Below are 20,840 nucleotides of genomic sequence, written 5' to 3'. Positions count from 1 at the left end.
AAAGATGCTCTTCCCCTGGAGGCCAAATACAATTTGTAATGGTTGAAGATATGAGTGGTAGCCCAAGTTGCAGCTGCACAAATGTCATATAAAGATGTTCTGGCATGGAAGGCCGCAGAAGTTGCCACCAACCTTGTAGAATGAGCCTTTATGGTAGGTAATGGAATATTGCGTTGTCTATAAATGATCAGTCTTTCAACCATTTAGCCAATGTGACTTTAGCAGCAGCATATCCTAATCTAGGTCCAGAATAGGCCAAAAATAACTGGTCTGATTTACGAGAGGCCTTAATGTTCAAGTAGAAGCAAAGTTGCCTGTGAATATCTAGGGTATGTAGGCAATACTCTCCTTTGAATGATTGGGGAAGAAAACTGGCAATTCAGTGGTTTGAATGGACATTTCAGATATTTCTTTTGGCAGAAAGGAAGGATTAGTTCTCAAGGACTCTCAATGAAAAATTAAATATGAACTCTTGCTGCATTAGGCTTGAAGCTAATACTTCTGGCAGAAGTAATGGCGACCAAAAACAAGGTTTTCCATGACAAATATTTTGAGATCGCAAGAAGTTGGGTCGAAAGGTGGCATTGTCAAAGCTTGGACTAGTGACAGGTCCCATGGTTGAGTAGGTCCTCTAAAAGGGGGTTTTAGATTCACGCCTTTTAAGTCTTGCATAATTTGTGTAACAGAGAGAGGAGTCTTGGACACAGTTATGGAAATTGGATATTGCAGCCAAATGAACTGTAATGGTAGAGGCAGATAGACCGGATTGAAATAGGGTGGCTAGATACTACAGTGCTATTGACACTGGTGCTGAAAAAGGATCTACCTGTTTTTCTTTCAGCTAAAAAGCAAATCATTTCCACTTGCTGAAATATAATTTTGGTGGAAGACTTGAGATGCAGTAAGAATGTCACGTACTGGCAAAGAAAGATCATTCTGCCTGGCAATCAAAGGAATTGGAGGAGCCAAGCTGTGAGCTTCAGGCTGTTCAAGTTGGGGTGAATCAGATTCTGTGGATGGGAGATCAACCCCGGGGTTGGATGGAGAATCCACAGTTGATCTAGCAGATGAGGCCAAAGGAAGGGGAACCAAATCTGACCAGGCCAATATGGTGCTGTGAGGATTACTTTGCTCTTCAACCGGCGGGCTTTCTTCAGAAACTGGGAAATGAGGGGGAGAGGAAAATGCATAAAGTAGACCAGAGGGCCAATCGTGGACTAGAACGTCCCTGGGTGACTATCCCAGAGGCACTTGTAGTTGGTCGGACGCAAAGAGATCGCAGCAAGGAAGACCCCAGCAGTTGAAAATCTCCACTGCTGTCGAGGGATTCAGGGACCACTCGTGAGGTTGTAGTATACACCTGAGTCTCTATCACATTGGAACTCCTGGGAATGTGCGTTGCTAGAAGAAAACTGTTGGTAGCAATCACCCAGTGCCATATCCTCACTGTCTCTCGACAGTGGGTAAGATTGGTTTCCGCCTTGTTTGGTGTACCAGACCACTGCCATGTCTGTATTGCAATAGTCCCAGATGGCAGCAGAGGATGGAATGCTTGCAATGCCAGAAACACCACCCTCAGCTCTAGAACATTTACATGCAGATGGGCCTCCATTTTAGACCAAATACCATAGTGACATAGCCCCCCCAACCCCATCAGGGAGTGTTTGGTCACTGTACCCTTGGGCTGTTGGGGGGGTGAGACCGTTGACAGGTTGTGGACCATCCACAAATTTAAATCCTGTTTGCACCTGAGTTACCCGAATCTTGACTGAGGGTACTGAAAGGGATACCATTGGGTAAGCAGTAGCCATTGTAGAAGCCTCATGTGAAACCTGGCCAGGGGGACAATGGTGATGGAGGCTGCCATGGAACCCAACAAGGATTTCTCCCTTGGATTGGGATCAGTTTTATCCTTAGAATTCTGTGCTCTGGAATGGATGCTCTTGAATTTGGTATTCAAGATGACCCCTATGAATTCTGTGGACTGATGAGAGATTGGATTTTGCCTTTCTGCAGAGTATGCCAGGGCTGCTTCCAATAGATGTCTGGTGGGGATGGAGATGAGCCAGTCTTGGTATGTAAACGCCTGGAATCCTGGTAGTCGCAGGTGAGCTGTGACTGCCATGTACTTTGTGAACGCTCTGGGGGCTGTAGAGAGTCCGAAGGGCAGTACTCTGAACTGGTAGTGACTGGCTCCCTCATGGAAGCAAAGGAGTCTTCCTGATGGCCTGTCAACTTTTGTGATAGTATGCATCTTGAAGATCTATCTAGCACATCCAGTCGTAGTTTTCCAAAAAAATGGAAGGATACTGTATTGTGACCATCTGGAATTTTTGTACTCTAACTTGTTCAATACACTGAGATCCAAAATTGATCTCCAGTCCCCAGTTTTCTTTGGCACCAAAAAGTTTTGAGTAGAATCTGGATCCTATCTGGTCTGGAAGGACTATTTGGATGACTTTTTCTTAGCAGCTTTGATATCTCTAATGCTGCTGCTGCCCTTTGACTGGGTGGCACGTCTGATAAGTTTGTTGGGAGTGGGACAAAGATCGAAGAAAGATTACCTCTGGTTATTCTCCTTTGTACCCAAGAATTTGTGGTTAGTCAGGCAGAAGGGTACAAATAGAAACGACCCCCAACCACTTCCAGAGGAAAGCAGTTGGGCCCGCTCTTCAGGAGTGCTAGTAGGATTGGCCAGGGAAAGTCGCTGGAGCCCTGGTTATGTGGACCCCCTCTGCCCCAAAAAGGCATCTTCCCTGCGAGTTCCCCCTCTGCCTGTAAGGGAGAGCTCTGCCTGTGTCACGGGAAGGACCCTGAGACTTTCTGTACCATATCTTCCCACTCTTCTGGTTTCTGGAGAAAGCCCATTGAGGGGAAGAGTAACTGACACCCATGGCAGAAAGGGCCTTACCATCCTGTTCATATCTGGCCAGTGTGCTTTTAACCTTGGGTCCAAACAATGAAGAGGCTTTGGGAGCATTGAGAAAGGAAGTCTTGAAGGGTTCCGTGAAATTACAGAAGCGCATCCAGGCATGTCATCTCAGAACCATGCCTGAACTCTCCGTTCTAGCTGCTCCTTCTGGTGCGTGAGATCAGGCACATGGAGGAGTTGGATATCAATTCAGTGGTGGCTAGCTGAGAGGCCACATTGTCAGACCTTATCAGACATGGCACCAGCCAAAGTTTGAGAGAGCTCAAATTAAATCTTTGAAGCCTGGTAAAGTGTGCCATATAGTTCAGGGAACTGATTGCAAAAGTTACTGATGAAAAGTGCACTTCCTATTCTATCCAGGGCCCAGAACTTTGGGTGGATGGACAGTCTGGCTTTCTTCTGCCAGGTCCCTTTTAGTTGTGGCCACCATCAAAGCAGCTACAGGAAGACCTTTGGACCAATGGGGGTCAGTAGCAGGAGGGGGACAATTTTATCTGGCCTCTGGAATGGCCTCAACTGTGTCTGGAGCCTTTCACGCATGCTGCATGACTAGTCGGACCAGTTCGTCGACAGGTGGAGTAACACAGGAGGTAGGGGGCCAGGTGCAAAAGGCCTACAGGAACACTTCAGAGGTTGGGTTCAAGGGCTGCCAGTCACCTCTGTTTAAGAATTTCAAGAATAGCACCAAAGGATACTTCAGAGGGTGAGCAAGAGGACCCTTCCCCATCAGGTGAGCAAGGGGGCCCTTCCCCATCAGTCTGTACCTTCAGTAAGGGACTCCTCTGAAGTCCATGTGCTTCCTCTTATACAAGCTCTCTTGATGAACTTCCTCAGAAGAAGCTGGGGAAGACTGCGCAAAAGGGGTCTCCTGTGGGAGTATATCCAGAGGCCCTTGAGCCCAGTGTCCACTAGGAGCGACTTGTGTACATTGTGATCCAGAGGGCAGGGAGTGATAGCACAGGATCACCAACTGATGCCAGAGCCTTTTCCATTAGCTGGAAGGCCAGTCCACCTGAAGAGGGATGAGTGCCCAGGGCAGGGGTCACCCCTCTCCCAAGTGGCTCAACCTGCCGACTCTGATTCCTTGGATGGCTATAAAACACCAAATTACATATGCCACAGCTGACACCCTGGGTCATAGCAAAACTCTCCTGCCACAAAGGCAACTGCGGTTCCTTAGTGAGGTCCATAAAGGGAACTGTAGAGGGGGAAGACTGTGCTATATCAAGGGGCTTCAGAGGCCTGAACTACAGGTGTCTGCACTGAGGAAATCTGTGCCGAAGTCATTGTCTGCACTGACGATAAGGTCTGTACTGAAGTGGTTGTCTGCGCTAAGGCTGGAACCAAAGAAATCAGTGCAGATTACTGGTCGGTGCTGAGGATAGTCTGTATCAGGTACGTTGTTGCCAAACGGGCAATGGATGTCGAAATCCAACGCCATGACAGTCTGCATCGACTGGGCAGTCAGTACTGGTAAAGAAATCTGAACCGAGGAGCCCCTTGGTACCGATACAGGAAAGGGCACGCTAATCTGTGCCGAAGTCACAGATGGCTCCAATGGCCTCTGTGCCAAAGGTCTAGGTACCAAAAGCGATGGAGCTGAAGTCTAATCTGAACTAGAAAGCTTAGCTTTCTTGGGTCTCTGTTCCTGGGGGTCCCCAGCCGGGGACGAAGGAAGACACGTGGCCTTTATGTTCATCACTTGTGATCTTGGAGGGGTTGAAGTCTCCGACCCAGAAATAGCCTCTAAAAAAGGGGATTTAAGTAGCCCCTTCAATATTGATTTATTCTCTCCACGTCCTGTTGGAGAAATTCTAACAAATCCCGCAGGGCGGGTCAACTGTTAAATGAGGCACACCCAAGCAATAAACACACAGGAAATGTGCATCGGAAGTAGGTAATTTATGGCCACAATCTAAACATCTCTTAAATCCTGGACTACCTTTATCTGCCATGATAAAGAAGGAAACCCAGAAAAAATACCAGCAATGGTACAAGAATTACCTGAAGGAAAGGGGGTTTACCAACAATGGTAAAAGAAATTACCTTGCGGTAAAAAGGAGGAAAGGATTCAAGAAAGGATGGACGCTAAATGCGATAAGGTAAGAAGTAAACTTTTCTGTGAAAAGGCCGTTTTAGAATTTAGTATGAAAAAAATTGTACTTGGCTCAAAAGTAGCTTGACATGACCGAATGGCAATGTGGCAAATGAAATCTGAGGTAACAGGCAGATGGGAATTCTGGGTAAGTTTTAGCTCAAGTTTGTAGCTGACGTGAGATTGGAAGATGGCTGGCTCTGTTCCGAGGTTGGAACAGATACCTGCATGTAAGGAATGAACTAGGATCAAAAATATCACATCTGATGTTCTAGCCAGTACTTTAATTGCCACGTTTCGCAACTGCATTTATAGCTCCCTAGTTAGCCAGCCAGTCTTTCTAATGTGCCTTGAATCTATCCATGCTATCCCATTCTTCATGCATTCCTGAAGTCCTGATGCACCTCTGCTCTGGCATTCCTCCACCAGCTTTCCTTTTGTACTTTATTTCCTACCGGGATCAGACTTATCTATATTTCCTACCGGTATCAGACTCTTATCTATTCTATTGCCTGCATCACATACTGTCATTTTGTATTCCACTTGGTTTCCATTGTCCATGTGATGTTAGAGCATTCAGCATTTCCACAACCTCTGGTGTTTCCCCACTGGTCACCTGCCTGGGTCTTCACCTTAAACTGTTACCCTTAGAGGCTTCTTTGAGCATTGAAGTTGCTTGTGGCATATAGTGGTACTGGGGCGCCTGAGTGTTTCATTGGGAATGACTTTGCAATCACTTATGTAATCTACTGCTGGCTTCTGACTAGGGAGAAATCAAAGTTGCTAGTTGGTATGTCCTGTATGTGGTCCTGTTTATGTATCTTTGGACAAGCAGTGTCCAATATCAATCCTTAAAAATGACAACCCTAAAAATGAACCCATAGTCAGTATTCAGGGAAAATATGGCATTTTTACTTCTCGTAAATATGAGACTAAGAAAATGTATTGGGCAACATTTATAGAGAATAGTACGTCACCCATGTCCAAGGCAGAAATAGTAACACTATTCAAAACCCTTATTTGACCTATCATTTCATACATTTCTCCCTTTAGTATGGATCTAACTTGACATTTGAAATGTTAGAATCACAGCTTTGTAACCAGGAGAATTCAGGGCATAAATGCAATACTTGATACTAGGCTAATCGGCTAAAAGCTCTCTCTTTACAGAAACCCCTATAGGCATTTCAGAGGGGATCTTTGCCTGGAGTAGAGGGCTATGACCCATCTCTGATGTACCTTTAGCACATGCACAAAACAGACCACAGCAGATTGTTGTAACCAGACTTTGGCTTTTGAGTTGCAGAGCTTGCCAGACAGGCATTTCTGTCCAGAAAGGATCCACAGACTATGGACAATGCTCACAAACCATTTAAAGTAGTTCTCTGACAGTGCAAATGAATCCTTGACAAATGTATAAAACAGTTAACCCACAATCTAGCCATTGTATTTACATGCTCTGTCTCTGTTGTACACTAAACAATCTGCAAAGTGCAGTTTGGGAGACATGGCTAAGATTACAAAGGCATTGTAAGGTTTTTAACCTAGGAATCGCTTATGGGTCCTGTAACTAGTGATCTAGCAATAACATAAACTTTGGTCATCAAGTATTTACATTTACAAAACTGATTCTGTTCAACTTGCGTAGCAGTCATCCATTAGTGCATCAAATTGTAACTGAAAAAACACAAACCCTGGCTATGTAATGTCAGTTTTCTTTCATAAGAACACTGCACATGAAAGCAGTGATGTACAGTGTGAAGTCATTACTGCAGAAATTTCAATGAACACAATACAGTCTGCTTTTTTGGCAGTGCTGCCAAGTTCCCAGAGACTAACTTATAGCAATTTTACTTGTGGTTAAAGTAGTACAAATGGCAAGAATTACTTGGACAAGTGAAATTTCCAAATCCAGTTCTTGCTCTAAACCAGAATAAATTATATCCCTGCATGTGAACATACCTTTTCCATCCCAAATGTGAAGCAATACCTATTCCTAGCCAACATCACCACAATCTTGAACCATCTTCTCTCATAGGGGTTATCTCAATGTACCAGAAGACTGCTTTTCTCTCTGCAAATTCCAGTTGCTGTCTGTATTTAAGTACCATACTATTAATTTCTTTTAACTAGTTAGAATTTCTCCAACTATTGCATCTTCATAACTTTAACGTTTTCAGTATTTAATTCTATAAAATTGCTCAGACTTTTTTGTATTACTTTTAAACACCATCAAATTAGTGCTGTTCAGATGTATAATACTGTGAAACATTTCTCCATGGTCCTTTTCAATAAAACGGGCTACTACAAGTCTGACTCCAGATCGAAGGATGCACCATTCACATATCTTAGCATCTACAAGGGTCTCCGCCATGAAGCTTCTGCAACACAATGTCCTTGGCTTTCAGTTCAGGAAGAAGGTTGCTGAGTAACAGGTGTCATGCTGAACTGTTGAATTGCTTATGCAGGAATCCAAATTGTTCAAAGTAGGTATGCTGCATATGCAGGGGAATTGTAAGTGTTAATGGCTTATGGTATGTCCAGGCATCTCCACAATAGTATCTGAAGTACTAAGAGCAATTTTTTTTAAATGGATAACCCCCATCATACACATGAACTGCCCCAAAGGAGGGGCAGTTCACCTAAAAGTAACCAAAGATATATGTTCACTTATGCAGGATCTGTTCCACTGCCAAGAAAAATCTGCCATGGACAACACAAAAAAAGTGTTGGCCCATTTCGGTGTATTGTAGTAATCTTTTACATGAGGGAATATTGCAAGACATCTAAGTTTGTACAGATCATGTTTGAAATAAGTACTATATACTACCAATTGACTAGCAGTTATTGGTTTCCTTGTGTGGCTACCTCGAAACAATGCTTGCCAGTTGCTTTGAAAAACAGCACTTCATCTGCTAAGCTTGATGCTAGCATTCAGCCTGAAGTGATTGACAGATATCTTGAAATGAAAATAAAAATTGAAAAATCCTAGATCAGCTTTCACTATTATGCTTGATAGAGGAACACCACCATCCCAACACTAAGTGGTATATAGGTTCACTGCTTCACAGAAGATAATGTACCTAGACCTTATACAAGCCTAGACATATTTATCCCCAGTTGCCCCACTTGCAGGTGCTTCGGTTCATGGGTGTGTACCGGGCTAAACACAGGCTTTCTTAAAACTATCCATACATATCAAATCTCTGACCTGTTCTGACACCCTTGATAAGTGTAAACAGGGGTTTGGCAGATGATCCATTTACAGGTTACCTGTGTCCATTAGACAGGTGCCAAACCAGGGATGAATTTCCAGTTTCCCATCCAATTGTACAAACTGCACTTGAATTGGGTTAGGAAGGAACTCTGCTTCACATGGATAGTGAGGGGATCCTGTTCCATAGACTGGGTAGTCTCTGGGATACATAGCCATCTGTCCAACAGGTCCTACTTGTATGACGGGCAAGGTTTAAGCCTTTAGAATGGGTAATTCTGGTTCTGTTTTGTAAGTATGCCTGGAGGTCCATCAGAGTTGAGTCTGACAATGCCATATATGACAGGCATAGATCTCCCCTCAAAAGCCTGTAGGAGACCGAATACAAGGATAGGGGCTTGAGGCAGTCTGCATAGGACTGTTAGTTCAACCTGTATGTGTTTAGTGTGGAACCTCTGTGGAAATTCCAGCTGTTGGATGTGCCTGCTTAGGTACATACTGTACTGAAAGATAGGTCTGATGAATGATATAGTGGACCAATGACTTCCTTGGACATAGATTCCATAACTTTGTTTATAAGTTGCACAACATAGAATGATTTCCTCAACACTAAACACGTGATTACTATGTGTCCCTAAGTCCCAGACTAGCGAGTCAACTCTAAGGGGTGCGTTGTCAATATATTTACCAGGGATTGATTATTTTCCAAAGGATACTAATGCATTTCTTGCCATTTAGTTTTAGTCCATGGCTCTGACACCAGTTTTGTCTCGGCCCATCCTGGAGAACATTTGGGTCAGTGTGGGATTCAAGGACAGCTAATTTGCAATAGTCAGCAAATTCAGCCAAAGACCACTAACATTGGCCTTTACTTCTGATAAGTAATTGCCAAAAATGAGTGGTCCAAGGAATGATCCCGAAGATATTCCACTTGTGACTGTCCTCTCTGTACAGATGGACTCCCAAGTTCTGACTTCCTGGATCCTGTCTGAGCCATTTGGCTACCCACCAGGTGATATACAGGGTTTTACATAACCTCGAGTTTGACAATGTTTGAGTGGGGTATTGTCAAATGCCCTGGCCAGGTTAAGGTAGACGGTGTGAATGAGTTTGCCCTCATCCATTGTCTTGGTGACCTTAGGTTGACCAGGCTGAGTAGGCATGATCTGCACGTTTCGAAACCAAGCTGTTTTGGGTACAGTGTCTGGAGGCTTACAGTATCTGTATTGATAATCTCCATGATTCTTTACATGGATTTAAATATAAAACAGACTTATGGGTCTAGTTTCCAGGGTCTGTAGGTAGCCCTCATTTATGGAAAGGGATGACTGTCACCTTTCTCAGGCTTCATGAGGCATGAAGCCTGTTTGGAGACTACAGTTAAATAGTAATTCCAATATCCCTGATAGGTCATGTTTCATGCTATTTAAGTCACCATGGGATGTCTGGATCCATTGTTGCAGTTTTGTTCTTGGAGCATTAACTGCCTGTTTCCTAGTGATTGTGGGGGGAGTTATACTTTAAGATATTTCTAGGAAAGTTGAGTGGGTGAGAGGGGTAAATTTGGAGTTAAATGTATCCGCTAGGTTTGATGCATTTATGCAGCTATTAATGCTTCTACAGGGCTTCTGTGAACATTTCTGCATAGGCAGGAGTGTTCTCAGGGTTTATGGGGGCTTCAAATTTTGCCTGGTTTTCTCACAAATAGGAGTTTAGCCTTAGAATAGTTCATGAATATTCAAGGCTTAGCTGGGGATCCAGCTTTGTTTTACTTCAGAAGGAGGCCATGTTGTGGTCTTCCCTTACCCGGGAAGGCAGTACAGTAGGGGATATGCACATTAGAGAGGACCTAATCCAGTATGGCTGGAGCCCTGGTTGGCCTACTCAGTCTCTGATCCATGGAGTTTGTTTACAAAATCCAGGAATCTGTGCATGTACATGTGTTGCATAGGATTCCCAGTTGATAGTGAGTGAGGTAGTTGGAAGTCACCCATGAATATGGTATTGGGTTGAATGGTTAATGTTTCAAATAAGTTTAAATAGATGCATCTTCCATGACCAACTTAATGAAGCATGGTGTCTGCAGTGCTACGGAAGGACTGGCTACAACTGCAACATCCAGCATGTCCATCTCTATGCACATATTGCAGTCTACTGTAAATATGCCAAGACAAAGTTAACGTTTACAGATTCCCATTTAAAGGCTCCTGTATATTTGGTCCAGAAGTTAAACATGTAGAAAATGTGATTAAGTGGGGAAAAACTTTCACAAGTGAAGGAGTTTTTTTCAGCTGTTAACCCTTTAGAAAATGTGAAGGAGGGAAAAATGTTGAGTTAAATTTCTGCTGTTTCAGCCCTCCTTTTCCATAACACGCGTGCACACCCCAGATGATTTGGATGCAACATCTCAGAAAAATTAGAGGTTGTCCAGATGGCAGACCATTTCTTATAACTTGCATAAGATCACTGCCCCAAAGGAAAAGTGTCTTTAGGAATCTAGGCAGACAGTCAACCTAGTGGCCAGCACTAGCAGCCCTAGGGCCTGGCCCATCTGTTTTAATCTTGAAACATCCAGGCCATCTGTCCCTTTGTTTCCATGGACCTCTGTCAGAAAAGACATATGGATCAGGACTCGTATTCACGCATTTTTAACCTGACCAATTTTATCCCTTCCATTGCCATTATTCAAGAACTAAGACTGTCGTCCTCCAGTTGAGAATAAGAGTTCCCACCAAACCAGATGAGAGATCCTGGATTTTACTCCAGAATTGATTTTTTATTGGTCACTTGTTTATCCATGCCTTACAACCATAATTATCCCATTGAAATTCACCTTGTTACGTATTCAGTGTTTATGCAGGTTTTCAACCTGCACTAAGGGAGAGTTGACTGGAGGGAGCAGTATTCTGGAAACCATGGTAAAGCTTGTGCCCCTGCAAACCTTACACCTATTGCTGAGGGATTGATGAGGGCATCTTCATCTCAAATGCCTCATGACCTGACTAGACCCCAACACTTCCCCAGAAAGGGAGTGATTTGTTTAATGAATAGCCCCAGATCATAAAACTACACAGCACCCCTCACAGTGAACAAATTTCTAAAAGTTAATTGAGCATTCTTGATTACACCCCTAATCCCTCTATCTGGTGGCTAGTGAGCACTGGTCACAGTTATGGCCTCCTGTGGTCCCTTTTGTGCTGACATGTATAGATACACAAACGAGCATGCAAACGCACGCGCACAAGTGCATGCAGCAAGACTGCTCATCCCTAACTTTGGAACACCAAGCCCATGTCCCTAATTTATGGCTATGTCTTCATCACCATAAAGTCAAGGATTGCTGATGGCAGGCAACTAGACCGCCACTCCTTCCCCCAGGATGATGGTCATCATGGTCTATTCATTCACATACTCAACTCCTTAGTGCCTGAAATGTCATTAGAACTTGGATCATCCAGGTCAGTCAGGACTCAAGCCCTTTTCTCCATGGAGTTGGGCACTTTAGTTTCTTTTTAGTGCTGAAAATGGTTGGGCCAGGTGCTGATTTGGTGACCCTAACTGGTCTAAAAAAAGGCCATCCCCACCTCCCCCCAAAACTTTTAAATGTCTCCCATGCAATCGAGCCTTTGCTTGAGTGAAAGCAACCTTATGTGCTGAATAGACCTTCATGATATCTATCTCCACATCAAAACTGCTTAAGAGTTTGTTGGATTTCTTAATTTCTAGGTGGGGCATGGTCATTACTATTCCTGGAACCTTCCTTTTAGACTAATCTAGCACCATTTACTTTAATATTTTTAGCGATAACGGAATACCATTGAATGCAAACCTCTAACCTGCTTCTGCCACAGATTGATTGCTCACTCTTAAACACACTTTACACTCGCTAAACAGCAAAACTGTTTAACGAGTGTAAAATAACTTGATCACTCATTCTTCCCAAGCACGCGCATACACACTTTAGCTGTCATCCACGTAAGCATGCATACACACACACGCAAACACATGCATGTACTTAACTTTTTTCCTCCGTTTATTTTACCTCACTAAACAACAAAACCACTGTTTAATGGTCCTCTATCAATCTTACTCGTACTCAGACAGGCATACATTCACACACATGCTTCTATTTTTAATCGGAAATGTCTGTTTTACACCTGCTAAACAAGTGTACCTTAGCCAGCATAAAATGCATAACCAGTAGGTTTCAACTTTAGTGTCAGGTCTATGACATTGCAAGAAGAAAAACACACTGGCATATCGTTCCACGTAACAGATTTCCCCAGTTTGACCAGATTTCTGCCTTATAAGTTCGGTCTCTCCATGATAAACACTGGTTTACTAAAAAAATAAAGCTACGGACATGAGGCACATGTTTGTGGATTGCTATTCTCTGAAGGGCAGGCAGGGATAGGATGACTTTTTAAATAAGATTGCTGTAGAGAAATGCATTGATGGTTGCTGTAGAGAAACGCGTTGTGATGGTTGCTGAAATAACTAACTGCAACCAATCGCATTAGATTTAAAAAAAATATATATACATCAAAACATTATCAGGAAATGAGCTGACCCAAAAGATATGGTAATACATCTACCTATAGAAGAAAAAAATGCGGGTATGTTTGAAATCCCTCAATTTCTTGCAGCAACTACACTAAATACAGTAGTTCCTAATGCAGTCAGCATCACATTTTTATTGGTAAAATGAAAGCATTTTTATTAGTAAAATGATGAAATGAAAGCATCTCATGCATAGGTATGAGTTGGGAGCGTTGCTTGGGCAAAAGGACAGGAAGACTGTTTATGGGCAGTCCTTCGGCAACCGCTGTGGAAAAGGTGAAAAAAGACTGGGCGTTAAATGGCTCGTGCGCCCATGTACTCGCTACAGCTCTGAGACTTTTCTGCTTAAAGATGGCTCACAGTACTGGAGCTGTAAGAATGGGTAATGAAAAAGTGAGTCAGTATTTACCATGGCACTAGGGATATGCTACAATGCTAGATTCAAAAAAATGGGGCGAGTAACACTTTGGAAATGAAGTGTAGTATGTAGTGCTCCTTTAAATGCTTGGGTCATCTATTACCTGCACATTCTTCTAGACCTTGAAGGGCTGAGATGGAACTTCAGTACTACGCCAGCCTCTGCGGAACATCTCCAATTTCAGTGGAGCGCCTTACAACCAGCAGTCTGTCTAATCTTAAATGTCTACAGGATGCTGTAAGTAGCTCCTCAGTGCATTATTTAATGCCCTTTTGGCTCCCCTTTGTTCAGGAAATCGGTGAAGTTGTGCTTTCCTGCAGCTGAGACAGGATGGCAAAACCCTAGGTACCAGCAAAATCAGGCCTTCTCTACTTATTTTCCAGGAAACAGAGGTGTTAAGAAAATGAGGCTAGACTTTTTGGGGGCCCTTTTAGGATTCGTATTAGCACTCCCAAGGGCGAGGGATTACTTGACTACAGGCATCTCCACAGAGGCAGATTTAAGTATCTGACGTGAACACTGCTGTACTCTCAAGGTTCCCCAAGACATCTGTACCTCCAGTTGAGATTCATTAATTTTCTAATTCTACTCCAAATGTTAGAAGACGTTCAGTTTTCATACTTTGTAGAGAGGAAGATGCCATGCAAAATTTCCAAATATGGCTTAATGCTACAATACTTCAGTAGCCCCTTGGTGTTTTTAATGCACCCTTGACTCCTTTGGGCCATTGAATTATCCACTTACCTGCATCTATAGTTTTAGAAATCCCTGACATCTTTTGCACTCCAGCAAAAGACCACAGTAGAAAGGTCTATCTGGAAACCTGAGCTTCATCCAGAGTTTAGGATTTTTGGTGTTCGTCATTTGATGCTCTTCTCCCCAGGTTACATGAGATTCTGACGTGCAACCAGTGCTTGTCCTTTGGATATTGAGATGCCAATCTTGGGCTTTCTTTACCAGTGCAATTTCTATTGCAGCCAAATTTTGGTATCCCTTTTTTAACCTTGCTCAGCTAACTGCAAAACCGGAGATTTAACTTGGGGCCTTTCTGCAGGGGTTAAGGTGCAAGCCCTATGGTTTTTACAGACCAAAAACTAGGAGGCTGTGATCATCCGCTTCATGTTAGTCTATGGTCCCCAGGACTTTTCCATGTTACACACTAGTGTGGTATATCTGCTAGAGGGCAAAGTTGTAACCTCTGCAGGCTGGCTGTGATTGGAAGTTACCTCAATTTTTAACCCTTCAAGCACCTTGTATTTCATCAGAGTAAAATGTAGGGACAGACAAGCTGGGGAGGCCCACGACAGATTCGGTAATGGAAATTGAATGAGGGGTTGTCCTAGGAATTCAGTTCTGGAAGCACATTTTTAACAGCTGTTTGCCTCCTTTCAAAGCAGACAACAGATGCTTTCCTGCTCACTGAAACAGGAATAGTTTCTATTTCTTGGTTATCACCAAAGAATATTGCAAATACCTTCAGTAGTTTCAGAGACTATCCAGTCCCTAGCCAGTCAACTGGCACCTAGCTGCTCCAACTCACAGCCAGTACACCACACTCCTTTAGCTTTCAGCCTGTTTTTACATCACTTATCAAATCTAAATTAAAACTTAACTACTCTAGCAGCTGATCTTCTCCCACCAGAGTATCTGCAAAAAAACAGCAGATGCCATAGCATACAGTCTCCATCATAATCCAACAGAACCTTATCTGAAGCCACCACCCCCTCAATTTGGAAAATCTCGTAATACTCCATAAAGGAGGCAACTCTGTTGAACTGTCAAACTTTAGACCCATAGCTATTGTCACCATTGGCTAAAAGTATGGAGAAGTGTAAACCACTTGTGCATCATCTTACTCAGAGTACACTATTTGCTAACTGTCAGCATGGCTTTTAGGCCATACCACAGTATCACCTCAGCCCTCCTGTCCTTTTAACACTGTAAACCATAACCAAAATATCTAGCTTTTCTCATTCTTTAGATCTCTCAAAGGCCTTCAATATGGTCAACCACCAAATACTCATGCACACCCTTAAGGCATTCTCACTAAATAGCAATGATCGTGTTTCACTGTTGCAGTCATCACTGTAGGGTTCTTCCTGCTGGCAGGCAGCCCTTGGTCTGCCAGAATCCCAAAGTCTGGGTCTGGCGTCAGCTGTGAACTCATCCTCCCCAACGTCAGAGCGACGGGTATAAAGCTCCCAGCTGACGCCATGTTCTCCAGTCTTTCTTGCCGCGCGGTGAAAGCAGTTAGCAAGTGCTGGTCAGCTGTCTCCTGTTTTTGGTGAGTCAGTCCAAAGACCTTTTGAAAGCTAAGTACCCTGTTGGGGAAACTTCTTTCTTGCTCCAGTCCGATGTCAAAGTTAATTGTATTTCATGTGGGAAGCAAATACCTCAAGGATTTTCATTCTTACTGTGTTCCTTGTCTAGGGCCTGACCACGACGTAGCTAGTCTGTTTTGTGCTAGATTTAATCAACGTACTGTTAAGCGGAGATACAATTTTGCATTTCATTACTTCGGACTGCGATTTAATTATAACATGTCATCGGACACTCTTCTGACTACCGGAATTCATAAAAGGCGCAAGGAGAAGGATAGGCCTCAGAGGTCCAAATCAGACAACAGTTCACAATTACAGCCAGCTACCGGTTCGGCCGTCATCCAGTGAGGCTTTCGCAGCCCCTGTAGTCTGCCATTTCAGAACCGCTTGCCGATACGGACTTCCATGAGGAGCCGACTAGGCCTTTGGGGGTAGTCAAGGTGCAGGACCCTCTGATAATGCTCCCTCGGATGGGTCCGGAGCCGCTGTGCAGGTACCGGCTTCAGAGGGAGTTTTCAGGCCTCTACGCAGCTTCAAGTAAAGGCAAAGACACCTAAATCAAGGACTCAAGCCCAGGCTTTTGATTCGGGACCTAAATCTCAAAAGCAAATGCTTAAAATGGCTGAGGACTTGCTATGATTAGGGGTACCCATCCCCCTCAAGACAAAAGGCCAAGACAAGAGTTGGGTTATGAATCCTCTGAAAGTATCTATTTCTTCAGTCTCTTCCTCTGAACAGGATTCTTTTCCTCATGAGGATTCTGATGCTGAAGAATCCATTCCCTCAGCTTCTCCTGAAGACTACTCTCTTGGGGAAACTTTACATGATATGAGGGAACATTTCCACTGGGAAGGCCAGGAGTCAGAATCCAAGAGAAGGCTTAGGGATTTCCTTCCCCAACACAGACCCCTTGCTATTCCTCCTATTTTGGATATTGTGGATGAGGTCCTCACTGAATCTAATTTATCCCCTGACTCTTCCTCTGGCCCCTACTAAGCCTGATGGGTATTACAGGGTTCCTGACACTCAATTTCTGTTTAAAAATCCTACTGCTGACCCAGAGACCATTTCTCAGGGTCCTAAGGGTGTTAAGGCCACCACTGCTAAGAACCCTATTCAGTCAGAAGGATTCCTGAGCTTTGGAGAGATGGGGCAAAAGTGAGAACTAACCCTACTTTCATGCCTAAAGTAGTATCTAAAGTGGCTTTAAACCAAACTATTCACCTGCCAACCTTTTTCCCTAATCCCCAAAATAAGGGGGAGAGGATTTTGCATTCTTTGGATGTATACAGGCAGCTTCGTTTTTACCTGGACAGAACCAAGGATATCAGTGGCTTTAAACCAAACTATTCACCTGCCAACCTTTTTCCCTAATCCCCAAAATAAGGGGGAGAGGATTTTGCATTCTTTGGATGTATACAGGCAGCTTCGTTTTTACCTGGACAGAACCAAGGATATCAGGAAAACAGACCAACTGTATCTTATGCAGCTAATTCTCAAGGCAAAGCTATTTCAAAACAGACAATTTCTAAATGGATTGCTCATGGAATCATATTTTGTTACTCATGGAAAGCAAATCCCTGGAAAAATTAGGACTCGCTCTACCAGAGCTGCTGCCACTTCAGCTGCCTTTCTCGGGAGTCCCTACCAAAGATATTTTGGAAGCTGCAACTTTGAGTTCAGTGCACACTTTCTCTAAACACTACAATCTCCTGCTTTACTCTAAATCTAGGGCAGGCATTGCCTCTGCAGTCTTGCAAGGCCTTCTAGCCGCCCCTTCTGCTCTAACCACCACCCTTTTTTCTCAGCTTTGGGATTCAACCCTACAGTGATGACTGCAACAGTGAAACACGAACATAGTACAGTTGTGTACACTTACCATAAATGTAGATGTTAGTGTCTTCACTGTTGCAGTCTGGGTTACCCTCCCTCCTGTCCCCTCTTATACTCTTTTTGGTGTGGTTATCTGCTTTACCCTTCTGAGGTGTATTTACTACAGGGTATGGGTTTTGTATCTTACACCTTTGTGATTTTGTTTTTTAGGCTTTTATTTTTGGGCACCTGACATCTGGGGCAAGAAACTGGAGAACATGGCGTCGGCTGGGAGCTTTATACCCCCTGTCGCTCTGACTGGGAGGATGAGTTCACAGCCGATGCTGGACCCAGACTTTGGGATTCTGGCCGAGGGCTGCCTGCCGGCAGGAAGAACCCTACAGTGACTACTGCAACAGTGAAGACACTCTAACATCTACATTTATGGTAAGTGTACACAACTGTACTTTCCAATCTACCTGTGTGGTAGACTACAAGCTGTCCTATGGCAGGACAAACTATCAACCAGTCTACCCGTCACCCAGGGCTCCATACTAGGACATTCTTTTCTCTAATGACCTTACCACTGTCATCCCAAATGCTATTTGTAACAAATGTGGTGGACTCTACCTTGATTTGTTCACCCACCTCCCCGACAGATCCAATGACTAACCCGGAATACTTTCAGTATAGTTGAAAACTGGTGCTCCAACAGCTGATATTAAACCCTGACAAAGTTGCTTTTTCCCCTACTTGTAAGTCTTCCTCACTACTCTTTACCATAAAATCTAATAATGGTACCATATCTCCCCAGATGTGCAAACCAAACTCTTAGGCGTCACAATAGAAGAAGCCCTCAGAATTTGATATCCATGTCCAACTATCAAAAACTTGGATTAGATCAAACCTTTCGTTACTCCATTTGCTAGGGCTGCTATCTACTCTTCACTCTTCTCTACCTCCCCTCTACTCGCTAATTTGAGCAAATCTGCTCTTGGCAAACTCTCCAGCTTTTATAACCATGTTGCTAGATTTGCAACAGGCATGCCCTGTAGGACCCACCACTCACCCTAAATCTTCCGGGGTGGCTAGAATGGCCTAGCCTACTTCAGTACAGCCAGCTTATAATTGCCCATAAAGTTCTCAACCACCCTGACACCTGCATTTAAAAATATCAACCCTTATAGCAACCTGAGGACATTGCTCTTCTAAAACTACTGGTTCAAACATTCAAAATCAACTCTGCTGGGGACTGTTTGCTAAACTCTGGCAAAACTTGGAACTCTTCCTGCCGATCTTTACTATTGAGCTCTTAATTAAAAAAAAAAAAAGCCTCAAGCTATACTTTAAAACTCATTGGCTATGTCCTTCATAACTCTACTAGATCCTTCTCTAGTTTGTAATTGTTACATTGCCTAGTCAATTTGTCAACACAAAGTATGATTGTATAAACTGTTCAGCTGGATCTGGTAAACTGCAACTTGTAATCCTTTTGTGATTTGTATTCTACCTTGGAGCTTTTCTCCCTGGGCCTCTCCTGAAAATGGACATGTATCTAGGCAACCCTGGTCAAGTGTAAAACCAAATAAAAATGGGGGTAATTCTGAAGATTCAGGAGGCCACTAAATTGACCTAGTCTAGGCAGCAACAGTTCTTACCTTTTTATGGGATTAAGAGCATTTACCAGAGCATTTACCATGAGCTTTCCTCAGTCTTTATCTCATGCAAGACAGAGTAACCCAATCCAATATCTTATCCGCCTAGGTTTGTTACTTTTTGGGCATCTGTCAGTGTGCCACAGGTACTGAAGGAGGTAAATCCTGCTACTGGAAAATGTTTGTGGGATTTTCTAGTTGCTTAGTCTTCTAAGGACCCATCTGAGTATGTACAAATGTTCATATTGGTTTCTAGTCATTACTTTGGAAGGTAGTTGTGGTCATTTCATATTTACTCCAGATCTTGCAGAAAGGGTTACTAAACATTGGTAGAGGTGTTACAGATGCCATCACACCAGCATCTTTTGAGGATGTTAACTGCACGCTTGAAAAGCTAACCACCTCCATTAGAACCTGGATATTTAACTGGCTTTAGGTTCATTACCTGTAAAATGCTAACATTTGCAAGAGGATTGTGCATTACAAACTTTGTGGTAGGTGAACCCTATCCAGTCTTCCATTGTGGGTAGAGTGTTGAGAACAGATCTCTCAAGGGCAGGGTAGTTGGGAGTATACTGGATTCGGGCATTCTCCCATTGTTCTATGCAACATTCAACAACATTCAACCAGTGAAGATTCTAATTCTGGATGTTTAGAGGCTCATATGCTATATTGAGTTACAGGTCCTTAAGAAAAGCTGGGCTATTTTTTATTGTAGGACTAAGACGCCATCAAAACTGTCATTTCTAAATTTGCCTCTGCTATTGCCTTTAGTGGTACTCACTATGGTAAAACAGTTCCAGGCAGTAAGACTCCACAAAGGCTGTGGCATATTGGAAAGGGCTGGACTTTACAGGCAGCTGCATGGTCATTTGTACTTGGCCTTACAAGGCATTCAGTTTTTTGCTTTTCTGTCTGGGACTGGCTTTCTAGGACCACTCCCCTGGGAATTCCAGATCCGTATTCCTCACAGGTTGTATAGGCTTTGATCGACCCATATAGCCTAAAATGTTGCAGCATTGAGAATGATAAACCATTATAAGTTGACCATAACTGGATGTGTTGAATGCCTCACTGCTGTAGTAGCCGTACCCAGCCTCCATCCCCTACTGTATTTATTGGGAAATAGCTTTTTATTCAGGATGAGTACTCCACTATGTTTTTCCATGGACTAATTAGTGTGGAAGGTTGACTAGTCAGCAGTCTGTGGAAACTGGGGAGAGCCAGATCTTTTGGAAGCTGTCAGTCTTGAGTGAGGTGCAGCTTGTAGCCTGAAGTCTGCTGGAGCAATAAGGAATTTGAGCTGTCATGGGTAAGTGCAATGTACACTTCTGTACTTAATATTTGAAATGCAGTAACAACCTTTTGTTCCTTGGCTTGCTAAAGTGTGGTGAATTGTCACTAACAAGATGGCAGTGATCTTGCATTGCTTATTGCTGGAAGTCGCATCTTTGGGAAGTCTTTAACTGCATTGTATGTATTTACATTTCACTTTGTAAAGGAGTGTTTTTCTTATCAGGATGCAGTGAGCAATCAAGCTAGTTCCAGTAGCCCTGCTGCGGTTTCACAGGATGCCCCGTCTGGAGTTGAAGAGGGCACTCCAGCCCAATCAGAGCCTCCTGTAGATGTGAGTAATGGTTGATCTAGAAAACTATTTTTTAAACTAATGCTGTTGGTCTGTGGCTCATGAGTGTTCAGTACTGTTTGGATACTAGTTTTACAGTACTGTTCGGATACTGTTTTACAGTTTCATTAGTGTGTTCTGTAGAGAAAGTGATGTAGCTGTTGCACATTAAAATGTGGGAGACCTGTGGGATGATTTGGGAGAAGTTG

The 20,840-nt window shown here is 43.4% G+C and overlaps 1 protein-coding gene across 1 annotated transcript in view; it reads left to right on the top strand.

The window, feature by feature from the left end:
- The window catches only part of YBX2 (Y-box binding protein 2), a 207,056-nt gene that overhangs the window by 66,201 nt on the left and 120,015 nt on the right, over positions 1–20,840 (top strand). Inside the window, exon 8 of the mRNA XM_044077043.1 lies at positions 20,527–20,634. Within this exon, the coding sequence (XP_043932978.1) occupies positions 20,527–20,634 (108 nt within the window). The remainder of the gene's footprint in view (positions 1–20,526; positions 20,635–20,840) is intronic.

Source organism: Protopterus annectens, chromosome 7.part0 (genome assembly GCF_019279795.1).
Source record: "Protopterus annectens isolate FY-2018-M chromosome 7.part0, PAN1.0, whole genome shotgun sequence".
Lineage (NCBI taxonomy): Eukaryota > Metazoa > Chordata > Ceratodontiformes > Protopteridae > Protopterus > Protopterus annectens.
The sequence above is the reverse complement of the archived record's forward strand: the minus strand, read 5'-3'. Positions and strand labels throughout refer to the sequence as shown.